General features: G+C 30.6%; 1 protein-coding gene across 1 annotated transcript in view; it reads right to left on the bottom strand.

Moving 5' to 3' along the window:
* The window catches only part of LOC131841129 (uncharacterized), a 49,212-nt gene that overhangs the window by 16,614 nt on the left and 9,871 nt on the right, over nt 1–22,727 (bottom strand). Inside the window, exons 7-27 of the mRNA XM_059189377.1 lie at nt 21,247–21,378; nt 20,297–20,507; nt 19,966–20,144; nt 19,010–19,087; nt 18,824–18,931; nt 17,474–17,615; nt 17,255–17,397; nt 16,635–16,808; nt 15,103–15,330; nt 14,606–14,707; nt 12,809–12,970; nt 11,131–11,232; nt 9,704–9,795; nt 7,060–7,177; nt 6,801–6,920; nt 6,157–6,255; nt 5,558–5,665; nt 4,631–4,726; nt 4,469–4,557; nt 2,230–2,353; nt 731–925 (exon numbers count right to left, since the gene is read on the bottom strand). Coding sequence (XP_059045360.1) covers nt 731–925; nt 2,230–2,353; nt 4,469–4,557; nt 4,631–4,726; nt 5,558–5,665; nt 6,157–6,255; nt 6,801–6,920; nt 7,060–7,177; nt 9,704–9,795; nt 11,131–11,232; nt 12,809–12,970; nt 14,606–14,707; nt 15,103–15,330; nt 16,635–16,808; nt 17,255–17,397; nt 17,474–17,615; nt 18,824–18,931; nt 19,010–19,087; nt 19,966–20,144; nt 20,297–20,507; nt 21,247–21,378 — 2,802 coding nt within the window. The remainder of the gene's footprint in view (nt 1–730; nt 926–2,229; nt 2,354–4,468; nt 4,558–4,630; nt 4,727–5,557; nt 5,666–6,156; nt 6,256–6,800; nt 6,921–7,059; nt 7,178–9,703; nt 9,796–11,130; nt 11,233–12,808; nt 12,971–14,605; nt 14,708–15,102; nt 15,331–16,634; nt 16,809–17,254; nt 17,398–17,473; nt 17,616–18,823; nt 18,932–19,009; nt 19,088–19,965; nt 20,145–20,296; nt 20,508–21,246; nt 21,379–22,727) is intronic.

Here is a 22,727-nt window from a genome sequence, read left to right on the forward strand (position 1 = left end):
ATTTATTTAATATACACCAAACATAGTCAGATTAACCTTTACGAAAGACTTAACAAGTCAACAAGCGTTAGTAATTCTAATAAACTGAGTATACAAGTCCTTACTAACATAAATGTGGAAATTAGTTTAATGTAATTAACAAAATTATCATATTGTATTAATGAAGCGATGGCATATGCGAATACATAGGTTGTATAGTTCATTGGTAAGTATATATTCTTATATTTAAAATTGAAGATAATCAGTACATACCTACATGATACCTATGTGCATATATGCCATATCTTGTATGGTTCCCTCTTTATTTATAAATCAAAGGTAGCATTAAAATAAATAAAACGGCACGTAAACACATTACACAGAAAAAATAATGGACATTTAATCACTAGAAGCGATCTCTTTCAGGCAACCCTTTGCACAGTGCTGTGTGCTTGTTTATTTCCGCAATCATCTGTTATCGTTTTTGATGAGTTGTGGAAACGAAGTAGACATAGTAAACAGTGTGGATAGCTCAGTCCCACCAATTTGAAATGCCAATCAGCTTACTTTATAAGCTATTTAGATTGAAAGGTGAAAAAAATACATAATGCTTCGCTCTACAAAACAGTTAAAATGTCAATACATTTATTTCAGGTTCAACCACAACAAATAGGGCAAAATATATGGTAATATGAGATAGAAATAGAAAAGTGCAAGTCCAACGTTACAATAGAGAAAAGGCTATTATTACCAATTGTTCGAACGGAAAAATGCTGATAGCATCGAGAAAAAAAGCATGTTTCAAATATCGAGAGGCGGTGAGTAGGGGGTGGGTGACCAACAAAGAATGCTCGTTGTAGTATGCTACGTATCCCATTACTACTACGTCTATGTAGAGTACTATATCAGTCCAATTGTATCCACCTCCGTGCTTGTTCTGTTTCGTCTGTAAAAATAAATACCAACGATGACGAAAACTCTTTAAAGGAATTTACGAAAATTAATGATTGTATGTTATTAGGTAGAATACAGGATAAATATCTAAATATGTATAACGAAAAGGTGACTGACATAGTGATCTATCAACGCACAGCCCAAACCGCTGGACGAATCGGGCTGAAATTTAGCATGCAGGTAGATGTTATGACGTAGGCATCCGCTAAGAAAGGATTTTGATTAAATCAACCCTCAAGGATCTAAAATAAGTGATGAAACTTTGTCAATTTTAAACCGATTGGGCTGAGATTTTGCATGCATAAAGGTACTATGACGTAGGCCGTAGACGTAGTCCCCTATGAAAGGATTTTGATAAATTCCACCCCTAAGGGGATAAATTAGGGGATGAAAGTTTGTATGAAACTTTGTCAAGTTTAAATCGATCGGTCTGAGACTTTGCATGCATAAAGCTACTACTATGACATAGGCATCTTCCACCCCTAAAGGGATAAATTAACGCGAGCAAAGCCGCGGGCAAAAGCTACTATACATATAATAAATAAAAATAAAAGACCACACACATATTGTAATTGTGGGCATAAAAACAACACATCTCAAACCCATGACTTATCTATCCTAAGACAAGTAGACAACAAAAAATTCTAAATAATTAGAATATATATATACGTATGTAACCTACGTTCCAATAGAGTAACAAGTTAAAAAACATAAAAATAATTTTATTATACTATTATTTTAATTCATCATTCTTTTATTTAGAATAATTTAGTGTATAATTCAATTAAAGTTATTTTGTTAATTTTGTTCTGCCACCCAAATGCAAGAAAAAGAAGAAATTAATGACACTATTTGATCGATATGTTAAGTAGTGAAATTAAACTAGTCAAAGCAACATATGAAAGGAACTAGTAATATTATTTTAGATATACAATAATTTATTGCAAATATATATATACAATGATTATAATATTTTAATAAACATACATTTGCACCCAACACCCTTCCACACTTACATATACACACACACACACACACACACCCACACACACACACACACACACAGTCTTTTACAGTACAAACAGAAACAAATTCTTAATATAATAATAAATAACCCTAGAAGAGCGTGATCTCCTATCACAAGTGTTTAATTATGCTTACAAGGAGATCCCAGCCCCGGCTTAAGGAAATATATAAATAAGAATAAGTGATCGTTGTAATGTAAAAAAAAAAAATAATTGTAAAACATCTATGTCAATGAAATAAATTATTATTATAAATTATAAATATACTCACAGCCATATTATATGGTATAATGATGACATACAATACAGCCATTATAAAACGCACTGTACACCAAAGTTTCAGAAAAATGCCATGTGGAGTAATACATCCAGGTATAAAAAAATATCGAATGTACCTGAAACATTATATTAATTAATATTAATTATTATATTATATAATAAGATTTAATATTAATTCAATTAATAAAATATTCATCAAATTCTACTCGTCATTTTAAACATAAAAACCCTGTACCATGAGTCTTTACTCCTCCATAACTTAAATCAGTATTATAACTGTGTATAATAGCATGTAATTAATTACATATAACTTATGTATTCTTTATCTATCTTAAATATATGCTTATTTTAGAAATGTTTGTTGCTTACAATGTTTTCATGGCTTGAATCAAGATCGTCAAATGTCAACTGTAGTGAAACATTAACAAATAGATAGACATACACACTTTATAATATTATAACAATATTAGTAACTAGTATGTATGAATTCCACCATGTCATATGATCGACAATATTTTGTGCTGTATTTCTGGTGATGTAAAAGCAAAGCAAAACTCCTTGTACAACAAATGATTATACTTCACAAAATTAAATAAAGATGATGCCGGCATTGCGAACAAAAGTACGCTTACATACACAGTATGTATATAACAAGCATGCGTGAATGTCTTTATGTGGTTTTGTGTATGCTGTCAGTGTTGTTTTAAGATAAGTATATAAATTTTATAATGTACATGATAAAATCTAGAGAATATTTAGTTTCCATTTCATTATAATTTATTTCTCCAGGTACCACATTTCTATATAATTAAGATATATAAAAATTCTGCAATAATAATATTTTAGGTATTTCTTTGATCATTTGTATACTGTTTTTCTTTATAATTTTACTACATACAAACTTGGTAATTTGTTTTTAGTTAAAAAGTTATAAGCTAAGAATATAAAATTAATCTTATCACAATTATTGTAATACAGTTATATGAATATTAATAGCAAACTGCCTCAAAATGAATTCCATTTTATTTCCTTAGATAAAGTCTGAGCTTACACCGTAATATAAAAGAAAAGCTTGTAATTTATTATCTACTAAGCCAATTTTCTTAAAACCAGTATTCTTTTTTTTTCAATGTTTAACTTTCATTGCCATCTATTACGGGCTAAAAATCTGACACTTCAATTACGAAATCTAAACCTCAAAGATAATAGAAATGAAATGAGAATACAAACTGCGTATTTAAACTTAGAATAGCTAAAATAACAGTAAAATTTTAAACGAAGTATTAAAAATTAATAGACAAACAAATTTTTAATTACCCAAAAGAATACAGTAGTTGTTTTTATTTTAATCGTACCTTGCACATCATATTTTGAGCAAAAATATTTAAGTAAAGTTAAAAATTGTTTATTTCTCTGATATGCAAATTCGTTTATTTCAATTGTAATGTTTAAAAAGTTATGAAATGAAATATAACATTTGTTTTCATATTTCTAGGTAAATTGAATTTTATCCGCTTACGTATACCGCTTATATATTTTACCGCTCAAATAATTCATAGAGTACAGCTAGACTATAATTGGGAGAGAGAACTTTGTAGCAATGAAATTGTACTGAAAAATTTAATTAAATATTTAGTAATAACTGTATCTTAATTATACAAAATAAATCTCACTTATTTTAGATGTTAAGAAACTTGCTTTGTAAGGTGTGTTTCTGTTGTAAGCTGATATATGGCAATAAAATTACAGCGTATGAAGATATAATATTCCTACGTAGTGACAACTAATGTGCATGGTGTTGTTCTTATGTAATATCGACACCAACATATCTAATATAGTTATCATTTATTCGGTTTATTCTGCCATTCTAAAAAAGAAACACAATCATCCTTATCATCATTATCATTAGTAAGTCGATATCATAGCTTTTTTATTGTATAATACAACTCTGATCAACAACATGTTACATAATAATATATATATATGTACGTTAACGTTTATAAGCGACTAAAATCCTACTAAAATATTTTTGATTTGATATGATTTGATTTGACTAGTCTATTCATATTCCCACTGTTTAGGCTGAATGAGATTTATATCAAACAATAGCGAGTCTCAATTTTATCTGCGTAGTATTCGCCTCAACGCCAAACTAATACCTAGTCACGAACAACAATAAAGCCCTTCATCGTGTTTACATAAGTTTGATCATTTTCTTATCCATTATTTACCTCATGACTCCCAACTTTTCGAATGTCTTCACATACTGCGCCTTCTCGTCGCGGCCGCTTAACACCACAAAACTTTCCTTTATCTCTTGCTACAACAACACAGAGTTTTGAAACAAGTCGGCTAACAAAACTTAGCAAAGTATTAATTTGATCACCATTTACCGCAATTCTGTTTATTTTGGCGTCCATCCGACCCGTTAGCGGCTTCGCGTCCTCGTACCGTTCAGCGTTATTGCGAAGTACGGGATCCTCTAACACCTACAAAAAGCAAACTGTTTTATTATAAAACAATATACGAAATATATTTTGATTGTCGCAGACTTTTAAGTGATATTAAGTATATAATTAGGTATATTTGTATCATATACAAAATAATTATACGATAGAATGGTAGTATTATTGAATTTTTATTTTTACCTACGTATAACACCAATTTAGGGAGTTATTGTATTATTACTAATCTAAACTATACAAGACATTGTAGAATTGTACAAAATTATTACAAGCGCATCAAAGGTACATAATATTACAAATAGATTTGATATTGTAATCAACATATGGGTTTATTAATCAAATGGATTGAGGAAGAAACATTTATTTATTTATTTTGAAACTTGTAATTAATTGTTAATATTACCTGTTATACCGTAAAAACCATGTTACTTAGTTATATTTATAGCTAGAATAGCAAGTACTGATGACCTACCTGATGATAATTGGTAACCGTCGCCTAAAATGGACAGCACGGCGGACTTCTCATTATCTATTATATATCATATAGTTTTGCCATTTCAGAGGGCTGAAGGAACAGGGAAGAGATTCATATAGTATAACACCACCTTATCTCACCTTTCAATCAAAACATATCTCACAGAAAGCTGCGCTTGAACTAGGTGAGATTGAGTAACTTTTTGTAAAATCTAAGTGGATTTACATCGGTACATAATTAAATTTTATTTAAATATATTTTGAGTATGTAACTAACTATCTTTGTCGTTGCTTATTTTGCCACAAATATTTTAGCTAATGTGTTTGCTCTGTACGCGCATTAGTTACGTCGGCTACAGCAATATTAAATGCATGAATCACCTTGATAATGGGATGACTAATATCTGGGAAGGTGCCCCAGCACTGCACCAGTGCACTGTATTCTACGTGCAGTAATATACAATTTGTCGTTGTCACCACAGTGTATACCTGCAGAATAAATGTAAAGTAGGTACACACTATAATTATATTTCATACAGAGAGCTACATCTCATAATCAATTTAATTAAGACTATTAATACTGCTGCGAGTGAAAAGTAGAAGTTTTTACACAAAGTATTCAAACGAAATTACATTTTAAAAACGTACTAACAAAACTATTCTTACTGATACGATTAATATGGAATAATAATAATATTAATAAGTAAGTCTAAAATTCAAATTAAATTTAAGTAAGAATAAGATTTGTGTTTAATTAATATATTAAAAATCTTTAAACTTTTTTCGTAATTAATAACAATTAATGTTATTGTACTGTCGTTATTTAAATCATAAAATTTGTAGCTCTCACAATAGCAGTGCAATATAGAAAGCACCACCCAGTCCTAAGTAAGCAACTAACTGTAAAACTAGCTATGTGAGTAACTGACAATATACTAAAATACATTTTGTTCTGAAAATACATAATTTAAAATGCTTACTTTGGGCAAACCGAAGAGCATTTCCACAACGCCAAAGTGACTTCCGGGACCTATAAACTTATCTATTTTCGCTCGGTGATTCAGTAAATTGCAGTGTCCCTATAATATTTCACTCACTTTAGTAATAAATTACTCTTAATTATTTATAAGCTAACAAGTAACAACTTTTAGAGCTGTGCTTCTACATTTTAATTTAATAGTAGGTATATTAAGTGAGACCTACGGTTTGATCATCCCGCGTTAATCGTTATAGTATTTATATATATAAATATTATGTAATTATACAATATTCTCTTACATGTGCTAAGGGCAAAATATTAAATATTTATATTATAAATACGAAAGTACGTTTGTCTGTCTGTTTCTTAACTTGAAACGATAAAACGGATTTCAATGTAAGACATGAACATAGTTTGCATGATGAGGATAAGAGACGAGTACAAGCCATCGTATATGTTCAAAAAGTTGCTACTTTTTCATAAAAGCAGGGGAACTTTTGAAACATAATATTCATTGCCTTAGTGATATTGATTTCCGAGAATAATACCAAAATCCTCTTGGGACGTTTCATTACAAAGTTACTTTATAGTGGGTTCTATTGAAATATAAATTTACATTACACAACAATACTATTAAGACGGTACCTTTTGCAAAATATACATATCGCGTCCAATATCGCCAGCGTGCTGCACTATTTCATTGTCGGGTAACACTATTGTTTTACTATTTGATGCCACAGTTTGTAAAAAATCGCGGTTGCAGCCCTTAAACAACAACACACAACTAGGTGAAGTATTGTTATACTTTTAGATAGGTATATGTACAAAAACGAGTGCCAGTGAGTGACCAAATATATTTATCGATATCTACTGCAGTAGGATAAGTGTATCACATATTTAATACCTGAAATATAGGACAGAATAATAAAGTTTCAACCATTTCAATACACAAAACCTCTTGCTGGATATTTGAAGACACGTCTTTGAATATTTCATCTGCTGATACGGCATTATTGTAATACCTAAAAAATGTTAAAATTTTAATACCTAATCATTCATGTTACATTTAAATAAATTAGATTTCCTCGGAAAGGTTTTGGGCTTAAACATGCAATATTATCACTAACAATTCAATACATAACAAAACAAAATTGAGGAAAACATATTAAAGTATTTATGATAATTTTTCAGTAATGTCAATAAATAGTCTATTATTTAGAGATTAAAAGAAACAAGAATCGAATAACCTCTACTAATGTACTTTAATTACTACTCTACTAATGGCTTTACTATCTCCTTTCTTTATAATAGTTAATATTATAAAGGATGAAAGAGTACATTAGACTACGTAATATGTAGGATAGAATCCTCCTAATATGAACCCGCATCCTGCAGAGAAACACTAGTTAGTTGTTGTTTGAATTAACGTTGTATGTGATGAGTCAACTGCAATTTTGCAAATTACTAGGTTTGTAGTGTATACTATATCATCACTTCAACCAACTATCTGTTTGGAGAATCAACAATATCTAGTAGGCATTCAAAATACCATGATGCCATAGCATTAAGTAATTTTATGACTAGGAATATCTAGTAGGCATTCAAAATACCATGATGCCATAGCATTAAGTAATTTTATGACTAGGAATATCTAGTAGGCATTCAAAATACCATGATGCCATAGCATTAAGTAATTTTGTGACTAGGAATATCTAGTAGGCATTCAAAATACCATGTTGCCATAGCATTAAGTAATTTTGTGACTAGGAATATCTAGTAGGCATTCAAAATACCATGATGCCATAGCATTAAGTAATTTTGTGACTAGGAATATCTAGTAGGCATTCAAAATACCATGATGCCATAGCATTAAGTAATTTTATGACTAGGAATATCTAGTAGGCATTCAAAATACCATGATGCCATAGCATTAAGTAATTTTGTGACTAGGAATATCTAGTAGGCATTCAAAATACCATGATGCCATAGCATTAAGTAATTTTGTGACTAGGAATATCTAGTAGGCATTCAAAATACCATGATGCCATAGCATTAAGTAATTTTGTGACTATGAATATCTAGTAGGCATTCAAAATACCATGTTGCCATAGCATTAAGTAATTTTGTGACTAGGAATATCTAGTAGGCATTCAAAATACCATGATGCCATAGCATTAAGTAATTTTGTGACTAGGAATATCTAGTAGGCATTCAAAATACCATGATGCCATAGCATTAAGTAATTTTATGACTAGGAATATCTAGTAGGCATTCAAAATACCATGATGCCATAGCATTAAGTAATTTTGTGACTAGGAATATCTAGTAGGCATTCAAAATACCATGATGCCATAGCATTAAGTAATTTTGTGACTAGGAATATCTAGTAGGCATTCAAAATACCATGATGCCATAGCATTAAGTAATTTTATGACTAGGAATATCTAGTAGGCATTCAAAATACCATGATGCCATAGCATTAAGTAATTTTGTGACTAGGAATATCTAGTAGGCATTCAAAATACCATGTTGCCATAGCATTAAGTAATTTTGTGACTAGGAATATCTAGTAGGCATTCAAAATACCATGTTGCCATAGCATTAAGTAATTTTGTGACTAGGAATATCTAGTAGGCATTCAAAATACCATAATGCCATAGCATTAAGTAATTTTGTGACTAGGAATATCTAGTAGGCATTCAAAATACCATGATGCCATAGCATTAAGTAATTTTGTGACTAGGAATATCTAGTAGGCATTCAAAATACCATGATGCCATAGCATTAAGTAATTTTATGACTAGGAATATCTAGTAGGCATTCAAAATACCATGATGCCATAGCATTAAGTAATTTTGTGACTAGGAATATCTAGTAGGCATTCAAAATACCATGATGCCATAGCATTAAGTAATTTTGTGACTAGGAATATCTAGTAGGCATTCAAAATACCATGATGCCATAGCATTAAGTAATTTTGTGACTAGGAATATCTAGTAGGCATTCAAAATACCATGATGGCATAGCATTAAGTAATTTTGTGACTAGGAATATCTAGTAGGCATTCAAAATACCATGATGCCATAGCATTAAGTAATTTTGTGACTAGGAATATCTAGTAGGCATTCAAAATACCATGATGCCATAGCATTAAGTAATTTTGTGACTAGGAATATCTAGTAGGCATTTAAAATACCATGATGCCATAGCATTAAGTAATTTTGTGACTAGGAATATCTAGTAGGCATTCAAAATACCATGTTGCCATAGTATTAAGTAATTTTGAATATCGATCTCTGCTGTAACTGCTTGCATAGAGTACATTATCTATAGGACTACGCTTGACGTCTTGTATTTATTTGCGCGTTGTGTTTTGCTTTTCAAAACCTATATTTGAAAAGCAAAATATAATTTATCAACTAAATGTTCAAATATCAGTAGAATCTCTTCTGACATATTATTACAAGTAAATATATAAATATTATATACAAGTAAATACATGAATTGTATTTATAAAATTCGGTATAATTTTGCATTAATGAACTCACCATTGTACACAGAAAAACTTTTTCACTCGGGCCTTTATTTTGCCACTAACATGGTTAACTGTCAAAAAGTAAAACAGTTCTCTCATAGATCCCTGTGAAAATGCACAAACAAAATGATGAATTATCCTATTTACGATTCTAGTTGTAACTACTGCTGTAACATCGGGAAATTAATTAGGAATATTATTTATTACGGACATATCTTTAATAAAAATATAATTTAAATTTACTTGTTTTATTTGTACAGTACTCGTACCTAAATACAAATTAAGGAATTGAACGCAAATAATTGTGTTGTCATTGAAGAACGTCGTTGTTTTGATTGATTTTGGGTTCATTAATACTGAATTTACAAGTACTTTCTTCCAGAAGTCGTTGTTAAAGACCTACTTAGTATCTACACTCAAAATACCGAAAAATTTTAAATTAAGTATTTATGTACTTAATAATCTGTGAATAGGTACAAGAGTTTTTATATTCAGTATGTGCGTAGGTAGGCTTGTAGGTACTGTATGTTGTTGTTAGGTTAAGGTAGATTGGATTTGGAAAATTATTTCCTGCCCATGATAAGGAGAAGGAAAATTGATAGAATTTATTGGCACAAAAGCAAAGTAATTTATGTTTGTTTATCGGTTATGTCATCAAAAGGTAATGACAGAACGTATTTCATCAAAATTATAATGGCATAAAATTAATAAATTGTATACAACATAAATTGTTATAAAATATACGTTGTATCACAATTTATGAGTGACAGTTTAAATTCGTCTATGAATGAGTGGTACTCGAGGTTAGTAATGATTGATCTGACTGATTAATAAATAGACTGCCGAAACTTTTGATTATAAAAATGTATATGATATGTTTGTAGATCTATAGTATAAGATTTAGACCCAGTTCAGAATCCAGAGTCTCAAAGGTATAACTGTTGTTTTACTTAATTGCCAGTTCAGATATAATTATAGATATATTAGGACTTGCGCATGGAATTACTCATACAATCTAATTATTACGACTAAAATGAAAAAAAGAAACATAGGAAAAGGGAACCGCAGACAAAACTGCGGAAAAAGATACTACAACGTCAGTAATAGACATGACCTGTAGAGGGTTGCCAACCTTAAAATACTTGTACGAAACAAAGAAATATAAAATCTGTTAAAATTTCCTATCGCTCTCTAACCTCGTACATAAACCGATTTTTGTTGGTCAAAATCTCGTATAAACTTCTACGTGATTGAAAATGTCCTCGTATCAAAAATGACATTTATATACAAGGATCCTCGTCAGGCCCTAAACACGTATCTTGATTATAACAGAAATTAACGGTGTAGTTAGAGTATCCTGAACAGGTTTTATTCAAATCAATAACTATTTATTTAAATTTTGAAACACACTTCGAAGTATCGTAGGTAATACCTACTTACCTTAAATTTTAATTTCCTTTGAGTTGCTAGTAAATAGATACTACACATTTTTGCCGTGTAAAAGCAACATAAATAAGTTCCCAAGACAAATAGAACCACCACCTAAAGATAAATACAATTTGTTATTACTAGTTCCTTAAGTAAAACTTATAACCGGTAATTTTCCGGAAAAAAAATAACATTATCCGATGCGCCATTACCGAATTCGTACTAATTTAAATATAGGGTTGTCATTTTGTATACGTAATATCAGAATACTAAATACATCCACAGAAACCGAGTAAACCTTTTCCAATTTTCTCCACGAATTCTCATATCAAGATTTAAATGGATGGTAATATTGATAAAATAATATAAATAGTCGTTTGTTCATTATTATAATAATAAAACAACCTTTAAAGCAAAATATCTCATTTTATACTTAGCCTGAATCTGATTTTCTCACATATTAGTCCAAACATGTGGCAGCCCTATTCAAGGAGCGACATAAGCCTTCTTAAAACCACCCGCTTTAAATATTTAACTCGCCCTAGAGAGCGATAGGTACATAATATAGCACCATAAGCTTTGCCCTTGACGACACATTTTTTACAATAGTAATACCTACGTTTTTATAATATAAGTAAAAATAAATAATTACTACTTTAAGTTATAAGTTGTATAGGTACATTAATACCCACTTAAGAAGAGACCATAAATCTTTAGGATTTTAAACATGTAATTGCTCAATATAAGAATCCTACAATTGTACAATAACAATTTTATTATTAAATTGTAATACCAAATAAACTGATGATTCACCTAAAGATAAGTGATAACTGTTCACTCTTTACAGGGACAGCAACACTACATTAAGTTATGCAACATACCAAATAAACTGACGATTCACCTAAAGATAAGTGGTAACTGTTCACTCTAGACAGGGACAACACTACGACATTAAGTTATGCAACGCCCGTGATACCAACCATGCGTTGCCATTCCGGAGAACTAAGATATCACGCCTCTTATCCTGTAATTTCACTCACCTTTCAATCAAAACACACACACACACAGCAGCTGAAAAAAGTAGACAGGTATCCAATTAACTCATTCTTGCAACAACTACCACGGGAATTCTAAAACAAAAAATAAATAAAAATATTTAAATCATAATATAAAATTCCTAATAACAACCAATAATAATCAAGTATATTGAAACGATTAATTAATTTTTAGTATTGTAAAGACGAGGACCATTTCTATCTATTGATAGAAATGGTCGATTCTGCTTATTCCATCACATTCCACCACAAATTCATTATCAAAATTTAACCTAAATTTCTCATACATCTATATTATATTCTAAAAGATTTGAATCAATAATGTATATTCATGACCGTCTCTGATTGTTATGTAAGCATAATACATAAACAATGCTACATTGTTTACCTTACTGTTTGTTGACATGAGCAACAGAATCAACCAGTCTACAATATAATAGAACCTACTGTGCCTGCAGTTTCAACCACATTAAATTTATAGTCTATGTGTTTTTCTGGTGTATAACCTATATTACTGTAAATCCGTTCAGTAGTTTTTGTGTAAAAGAGTAACAAATATCCATCTATCCATATATGCAGCCATTCTCACAAATTTTCGTGTTTATAATATTAGTAAGAGTAGCAAGCGTACATACCACTAACAAGTCGGCAGTGCCTGGCGCTAAATCAGAAGTACCTGTGCCAGTGAACACAGATGTACCGAACGAAAATGATGATAAAATTGGTTTCTCGTGCCTAGCATCATTCGTCATGAACACTTTCGTCTCCCAGAATATCAACTGGGTTAGCCATGACTTCTGCAATATAAATGTTTCAATCACTTTCTATATTAAAGATATTCAATGAAGTATGTACTAAAGCTAATGTTAAAAACTTTTCAAATAATAAAACAGCAACAAACAAAAATATTATAGAGATATAGAGGGAGAGAGAGAGAGAGTCGTACATATGCCTGTTACGCTATATTTTTTTCTCTTTAAATAAAATCATCAGTGTATACAAAATCATACTAGAATAATGCTAGTTAATACGTCCAGTGAATTTATAGTTTAAATCTAATTATTTAGTGTCTATAAACAGATTAATCTGTGATTGTTAGAAATACATTCACATTGGGCTGCGGCAACGTACAGTCATGTGTAAACACAGATATGGTGGTAAGTATTAGTGTCCCAACTGCATACACAAATACCGCTTTGTTATGGACGATAATAATAAACTCAGGCTGCTATAGCTTCAAATAGTTTATTATTTTTACCAACTAGGTTAAATATGTATTTATTGCAATATAATTTTAATACAAAGAAATTAATTTTTGTCTGAATAACACGACGCGATTTCTGTTTTCCCGCCCAAAACATCGGCACAGAGTATTAAAATTAGCGCAGTGAGTCGTCATCATGGCTGTATGTTGTTTATGCTGTATCATATGTAGATTTTATTATTTAATATTATCTTATCTGTGATTTTATCAACCTAATTTCCGTACTAAATCCTATCTAATCTTACTAAATGATTTAGAACTCCTACATGAAATTGACATCGAAAAGTTTGAAGGATCGATTGATATAGGAGTAAGCTTGCAATGATTCAATAGCTTGTGCATCTTTCAAGTACAGTAAATATATTAAGACAATAGTTTAGTTAGTATACATTCACGCTTCGTCTATTTCTACCTGTATCAATGAGTATAGTACTACAAAAAAATATATACCTCAAGTGGTTTTCATTGGCCAAATTTAAGAAGCGGAACCATTGGTTAATTTACGGTTACGATTTTTTCGTGAATAGTGTGTGAGCCGTATTCTGATTTACATTATGGATTTGCAGTTACACATAACTTGTATTATTTGCAGAGAGGGGCATGGTTTAGTGGTCGTGTCTATATGTAATATTCACAGCGAAATGTGACGATGTTGGATATTGTATAACATGTGCCTACATCACAATGACAAAAGTTCATTCCTCAAAACTATCTACCCCATATTACGTGTACAGTCAAAAACATTATTTTCATAAACTATTGTAATCATGAACTTAAATTTAAAAAGAACTTAATTGATAATTCATTCATTAAGACCACATTTAATATCGTTCAATGAAATAATTGCTAAGCCATTGATCTTAGAAAAGAATCATTGCTGAAAACTAAGAATCAGAAAGGTCAATAACATAACATTAGTAAGCACTTTTAAATAGTACTTATAAACTTCAAATATGTTTCCTCCACTTTCCTCTCGTGTTAGACAGAGCAGAATGTAATAGAAATAAGTACAATAATTAATATTTATATTATTTCTATAGGTTACACAGAAATAACAATAGTTTATTATAATACCTTCGATAAACACTTTTGATTTTATCATTGTTTGTAAGATGAGATCAGAAGCCATTTAAAACTCTAATAAAATGTGACAAAAGTTAGTACTTACTTCATGACATAATTTTCTTGGGCAAGCGAATATATACAGTAAACATCCGGACCAATAGCAGAGTATGATTACTATTAAACAGTATTTTAACAAACATAGCATCTGAAAATAATTACAATATAGCATACGCGTATATATGTATACTTTATATTCAGTGTATGTATAATAGATAATCACAATAATACCCACGACAATTCACACAGTGCCATCTAATCCCAAGCTAAACCAAGTAACGGAAACACAATTGAAGGAAATACTATTTTTATTTTTTTTGAAATTCATACAAAAACAACACAAACAAGTATATTCATAAATACAAATGTTTGTAATTTGTGAAGAATCGAACACGTGACCATCAGGGCTGCTTGCTAAACCGCTAGACTACTGTAAGCTCGAACAAAAAATCTGAAAATATTGCTAGTTACTACCTCAAGTGATATATATATAGTAATGCAGCAAATGTACAATAAGTGCAACGAGAATAAGTCAACAGTTACCTTAGCATTGCTATTAAAATTTTTCTCCCATCTACTGACGTAGTTCCAAATGTGCCAAACTTGAAGCGTAGGGAGTAGTTTAACAACTTGTCCAGCAATAGAATCGGCTTGAGGATCCAAAGTATTAACAAATATATATACAGGGAACACCGATAATATGTCTAAGTAAAAACCTACAGTCGCCATTTTGACTTCCGCTATCTCTTTAATAGTTTCTTTTCGTATATTCTACAAATTAAAGTAATAACTGTATCCTGTAGCGTTGCATGTGTGAATTTTAATATTAACAACTATTACTTGTGGTAATTTGATATAAGATCAATTAATGAAATTTCATTCTAATCCGGCCAGTAGCGTTTGCTTGAAAGAGTAAGGAAAACCTTTTCCTGATCTCATGCTTTAAAATTGGTAGGAAGTACGACTCGAATATAGTAATAATGTAATTCAGTGGGTGTTTTATTGACACATATTATCCTATCTGTAGTCTTCAATTCGTCTTTCTTCTCAATTGATCTGAGTGATCAAGTGATGTGTCTTCTTCCTAACCTCAATTAATTTATTTGTACACAAAAAAAATACGTAATGATATAGATAATTAAAGACTTCTGCACCTAAACAGGTAGACCTAGCTATATTTTATACCGAATTCTTAAGCCGATGTATTTTCCTTTCTACATTATTTGAAATCCAGTTTGGGGTTTCAGCCAATTCACTAAAAGGGTAACTAAAGCTGCCGAAAGTAGTATTTACTTAAAAAATCTTTTTACTTTATACTTTTCGCCGTTTTTGTACACAGCAACGAACAATTTTAATATTCTGTCTGCCTTCAATTCTAGAAATTAAATTTCTTTTAGAATGTTTTCGTTATGTAGAATCCCGAGTGGTAAATAAACAAGTTCTCATAAATTATGTGGCGCAATTCAAGATATTTAGTACGTTTTTATGTTATTTTAGTCTTAAGTATACTTAGGTCAGTTATAAATATATTTTACCGTCAATTAAATTAAGATACATTTTAATATAACGTAAAAACATCGAGGTTAAAGTATAGAAGGTTTTTATTTCTTATTCTACTTAATGGGTATATTCATGCTTCTATACTAATATTAATACAAAAGTTTGTCTATCTGATCGTTGCCTTGTCGCTACTAAAAGTCTGAACGAATCTTAATGAAGTTTGAGAGGAAGATAGATTATATCACGAGGTCAGACAAAGACTAATTTTCATCTCAAAAAAGACAAATGCAATTATACATAATTATATTCATTGAATGAATCTCTTCAATGTATACAACTAAGTTTGAAGTTGTAATCAATGTGTTGTTAATACACCAGATCACATTTCAATCGCGTTTTTTCTTAAAAATTCGACCAAACGGAATTTTTTTGAGTGGTAAACGAGGGTGACCTTTGATGAAATTTGGTCTCGATCGATTAAGTCATTTCAAAGGAGTATCGTTACAAAGAGTGTAAATCAATCGCTTGCGCTTCACGCTCCGCTCAATAAATTCAAATGTTAATTCCAAACGTACCTTATCCACTATCGCCGTTGTAAGTTGTATGTATATATTTAACAATAGACAAGTTAAAACAATAATATTAAAAACTATTTCCAAATTCGACTTATCTGTCTGTATAGCATAGTGTGGAGATAAAAAACACAAATATAGAATTATTATAAAATGTCCAATATCAAACATGTTGGTCTGAAAAAGAGAAGTTTACTAGTGGTAATTTATCACAATTACGAAAAATATTTTGTAGTACATCATATTTATTATTATTTCTATTTAACGTATTCTTAATTCTTGTTAGGAAGATTTGTAAATCATTAGACATAATTATATTATAGATATATTTATTATTTTACATTAACCAAAATTCAGTATAATAAATATATTTAGATTGAGTTTTGGTTAATGAAAAATATCTTTAATATAATAATAAAGACTATGTTGGGTATACATTAATAGCTACCTATAAAAGTTAAAATATATGTACATATATATTTGTTTATGAGTTATAAATTCATTTCTTGGGTATGAAAAAGATTCTTCTAATTTAACTCTATATTATAGTAGTATAGTAAGTAACTGAGAATATTATTTATATAGTATACAAATAATAATGAATACTTCTGAACGATACTTACAAAACTTGTATTTGGTTCTAATATAAAAGGAAAATTAGCTCTTATACATATTTTAGGCTTGTCAATGGTGGTTACATTACTTGACATTTGATAGAGTTCTAAGTATTCACTCGTAAATTTGTGTTGTCGAAGATTATTCTCGTCTGTAACAAATTATTCAAATATTATTACCTAAACTGAAATTCGTACAAATGAACAAGGCATTATAGGACTTATTACCCCTGTAATACATGTGAGAATCATCTACAAATGTCGGGTCTTCTTCCTCGATGCCGGCTAAATTATCCTTAAGCACTTTCATAGGTCTATAACGAGTTCGAATTAGTCTTGAATCACCCTTATCATATTGCGCTATAGCTCTCTAAAATTGAAGTGCAAATTAAGTCTCTGTTAACAAAACCGACGGGTCATTTTGGTTTAATGTATATATAAAGTGAATATATAACCTGCAAAAAAAGGTAAAGCTTTGAAAAGTTTAACAAGTGACTATAATTTTATATATAAATTTATTATGTTCGTTTTGAGATTTCCACATCATACCTACATTATTACTTTCGTAACTCTCGTAACATTATACTGAGTTTGTCCGATCTAAAAATAAATATACTACACCCCAAATATAATGTTACATTGATATTTTATTCAAATTCTGACAACCTTTAAATGTACTCGTATGAAGCCAGAATAATAATTGATCGTTTAAGATCACTATTAATAAATAATATATATATTATTCTGCGAAAACACAGAGTGTTTTAATATATTGAAGAAGTTTAAAAGTGCAACCCTACTGGCCGATATATTACATCTGGCCTATTGTTAGAATTCACATCATTATTGTAGAAAAAATCCGATATTTTAAAAATATATTAAAAGAAGGTAGTTTGTTTTTAGTACTAATGAAGTACCCAATGTAAGGATTATTACGAATATTGTAAATAGCGCCATCTAGTATTTATAGACCAACCTACTACACTGACTTTGGTCTATAAATACGGAGGTCGGTAGTTGAATAATCCTCTTTCGTTGCGTTTCGGTATTCAGTCGACGAGCGCAGAGCGTGCCAGTTGTGTTTTGGATATTAAAGTGAATTGTATTAGCAATGGGTTTATCCCGGTCTTAGTTGGGCCTGGGGGGAAGCTGCAGGTAGTGAAGGTGAGTGTTAATGCATTCCAAAAAGGGCCTTTTAAACCTACACCCGTGTCACAAGTCACGGACGCTACTTTGCGGTAGCCGGCTTCATAGCCTAAGTCGTCCATCATAATTAGTGCTTCTTACACTATACCAAAAAAGACCTATGATATACGCGATTAACTCTCCGGTCAAGGAAATACCGATATCAGAGCAAAAATTATTCCGAAATACGTAGGCTCGCTCCTGTCTCGTTGGATCCAAAATATGCCGAACGAAATATGAGCATTGAGCATATCAAGTTGTGTTAAATGTACACATAAACATCGACGGTTGACAATTCCTCTGACTAGCCCACATCTGGGATAAAGATCGTAACAGTATGTTTGTTATATACGTATGTTTAAGTATAATGAAATACGTAAACCGAAAATATACCTCTTTACGACGAGATTTCCAAAGCCTGTCCTCGATTATTTCACGTATACGCTGTAGCATAAAAGGATGCTCTTCCACAACTCGCATGAAATCCGTTCTATGTAACACCTATAATGGATATTAATATTCAGATCCAATATGAATATGAATCTGTATCAATTTTTTAATATAATTAATGGTTTTCACCTGAAGCTCCACGTAAGTAGCTGCTTTTACCGTTACCTTTGATGGTATTGAATAAAATAGACTTAATTCCCCTAGTACCTGGAAATAATTTTAATTTCAGCTCACTACATAAATGAATTTTGACTCAACATTTTTTCATGAATTTTGCATATCACTTTATTTTTAGTTAATAACAACTACTTATATAATTAGGGACCAACCTACTTTGTTAAAAGTCAGATTACTACTAACTTTAAAAACAAAAGTTCTTTTATTCAGTTCCAATTCCATTTATATACTTATATACGCTATTTTATATGATTCTTAGCAAAATAAGGACCTATTGTAATGAAAATCCTATATTTTTACAAATCATCGCATATAACACGCTATTATTTATGGAATAATGTAATTATATCAAATATTTTGATATAAATAAGAGACATACGTTCTCGTATATATAGTTATTCGTAATAATTTATCAACTACGTAGCGTATTTCCAAATAAATCTTTCTGCAAGTTGGCTATTTATTACTGGTCATCATGCTTCACAGAGCATTTTGCCTCGGTTATTTATTTGAAGTTCGTGAACCTCATTTGGAGAGGGTGCATTTCCACTTCCAAATATAATTATATTTATATTTTGAAATGGAATGAATCTCATTTACGCAACTCTGTATAAACTGTACATGTACACAAAAGGTATTGTTACCTAAAATGTAGACCTTACATTTTACAAACTAACAGTATGTCCTTATCTCCAGATTCCATAAAAATGATGAAACTGGACTGAGTATAAAAACAAACAATAAACTTAGTATTAATCTAATAACTTTTCAACGGTTCATCTATTGCCAAGTAACATTAATTCAATAGATGGTGTACACAATGACCGAAGAGGCTATCTTTGGAGGAAACTGTAGCCTTTGGGTTGACCTAACTAAAATTAAATACAATTTAAGAATGCAATACTAACTGTTCCCTCTTTTAAAGCAATCATTGGACTCTCGTCATCCTCGTCCGATAACATTTCTATAACTCCTTGTTTTATGAAGATCATGCCAGTCTTTACTACATCCTGGCTCCATACATTCTGTCCGGCCAGGTACAACTCATGTCTCATTAAAAGTGATATTTGACGCATAAATGCTTCATCTAATAAAAATTATAAATATTAAATACTGATATTATTTATAAAAAACAGAAAGTTATTGAAAGATTTCACTACAATAAATAACTACTAGTAAAACAAGGTAGTCGGATTAAATAAATCTTTCAACAATCTGAATTCACAAATACTTACTTACCCGTATTTCTGAATAGCAATGATTTTTGAAAGTATCTAACATTAATATCGAAAATCAGCTCCATTTGTAACGGAAGTGGTAATTTTTGTAAATGAGTAGAAGTCAGAATACCGTCTTTCATTAACCATAGTTGTCGCTTATAATTTTTGGCTTGCTCAATTAATAAAGATGGCGCTCCGCGGTTCTTGAGGTAAGCGATCATATGATGATACTCCAAAATAAACAAATAATATATTTATTGTATAATGAGAATGGTTATAAATAACTATCTACAATTCATTTGATTATAAGTACACACCGTAATTTATATTTGTTTGCCACCTATGTGGTATAAAAAATATATGAATGGGTCCTGTAACGAAATCTCTATTATGATTACAAGATAAAAGTCTGAAATACCTATTCTTATTTAGTTAATTAAAATTTTAGTAATTAAATTCAGTTTGTATAGAGGACTATACAAACTGAACTTAAACATGCTACTTTGTCAGTAGGACTGGAATCACAATAAAAAAATAACCTGTAATCACTATATTTGTCTCTACAGTTATGTACCTACAGTTTACATCAACCAAATCCTTTTTTACTACAATTTTGATTATTCTACTCCAATTCCTTTTTCTAGAAGTTGACTTTAAATTAATTTTCTGCATGGATACCTTAGTCTCGTCATTGTCAGCCGCCAAGCAACTTGTTTTATTAGATGTGTTTCGGTTGAAGGTTGAGATGATTCAATGAAATTACAGGATAAAGTGAATGATGATATAATCCCCTGAAATAGGAACGCATATGGACATTACGGGCGTCCAATAATAACGTGATGTCCATGATATTGTGATAAACGGTCAAGTTGTTTATCATTCTAATAAAAAGTCTGAAGATGTCAGTAATTTTAAAAGGTAAATATTGATTTTTTTAGTAATTTTATTCATAAATGTGTATTTATTTACCTGATCGACAAACACCGACTTACGACTATTGTCCAGTACTAACTCCCACGCCAATGTTCCTATGAATTGGTATCTTATAAACACGAAACCAATAAACATCAATACTGATGTCAACCACTTTTCTAGGTCACGCTACAAGCATAATAATAATATATTTAATTTATATATGACAGAAAATACATATTAGGCTGAAATTATATCGATAAAAGAACACAAAGTTTGAAATCATACTTATTAGTTAATTTTTTTTATACAAAAGGTATTTACTATCTTTCTTGTATTCTATGTCTATATGATATATATATGTTATATATATGATGATTTATTATATACTAGAATTACAAAATAATTGACTGTAATCCATTCTAATAATATAAATAAATAACAGATTATACACAGACAGACATCTGTCTGTCTGTTTATAACCTTTTCACAACTAAAGCGCTGAACGAATTTTAACGAAATATGCCTGTTACGAAGATAAAGATATGCTAATCTTTTATTTAGGATCGAGTGAAATGAATTTTAATTATGTTTGTGCAGACGAATTCAGGGACTTAAATAACATGTAGTTGTATTTATGGGTATATAAGGAAGTAAGTATATAAATCGCAACGCTGACAGAACCATAAATATTACAAGTGACAGTAGGACGTTACGACGGCGCTTGGTGTATTTATGCACTGGCTTTGGGGTTTCTGTAGCAGTAACATATTACACCAATTTTATAGTGACATTACAACACTGTGGGATGCAATAAATTTTGATTTTACTATTGCACATATTTAACAGCCAAAGGTAAAAAAAAATAGTACTGTTACTGTTGGCGACCGACCGCCGAACTCTTTTGATATTTTTATTATTTTTAAATTTATATTTTTGAAGAGTTCTTTTTATACGTCATGTTATTTGATATACTTCAATCTTTCTATCATTGTCTTTCTTATAGTTCGCAATTGCACGTATTAATATATTATTATTGCAAACTACGTGTTTTCATCATTCATATATTTTGGTCCTTTCGTCGCCGTAATACTGAAATTTCATACTTTTGGTTGTTTTCGCTGCCGTAAGTTGAAATTTATCGACCTAAATTATTTTCCAAGTTTTCACTTTCATATTGCATTACATTCTATCTTCTATCATTTCTATTTTCCGTCATAAATTTTCATTGTTTAATATGGTGGAAACACGTAGCAAAACCAATTCAGTTGCGAACCTAATGGCTGTAGAAGTCGGACGGCCGTATTACGATCGTTCCGAACAATCGCGCCGCGTATGGCCGGCTTCTACAACCACAGTTGAGGATGTTTCGGCATCATTGGCTAGAACAGTTGCACATACGGCGGACGCCTCCATTTCGGTACAAGCATCTTCTTGCTGTACCAAGCGTTCTAGCGACACCACTAGCTCATGTCGAGTCGATGCCGATATATCTCTCTCTCATAAGACAAAAAGCTGTTACAGAAACGAGCGATCGC

Source organism: Achroia grisella, unplaced genomic scaffold (genome assembly GCF_030625045.1).
Source record: "Achroia grisella isolate CSIRO2021 unplaced genomic scaffold, CSIRO_AGI_Agris_v1 utg1573, whole genome shotgun sequence".
NCBI lineage: Eukaryota > Metazoa > Arthropoda > Insecta > Lepidoptera > Pyralidae > Achroia > Achroia grisella.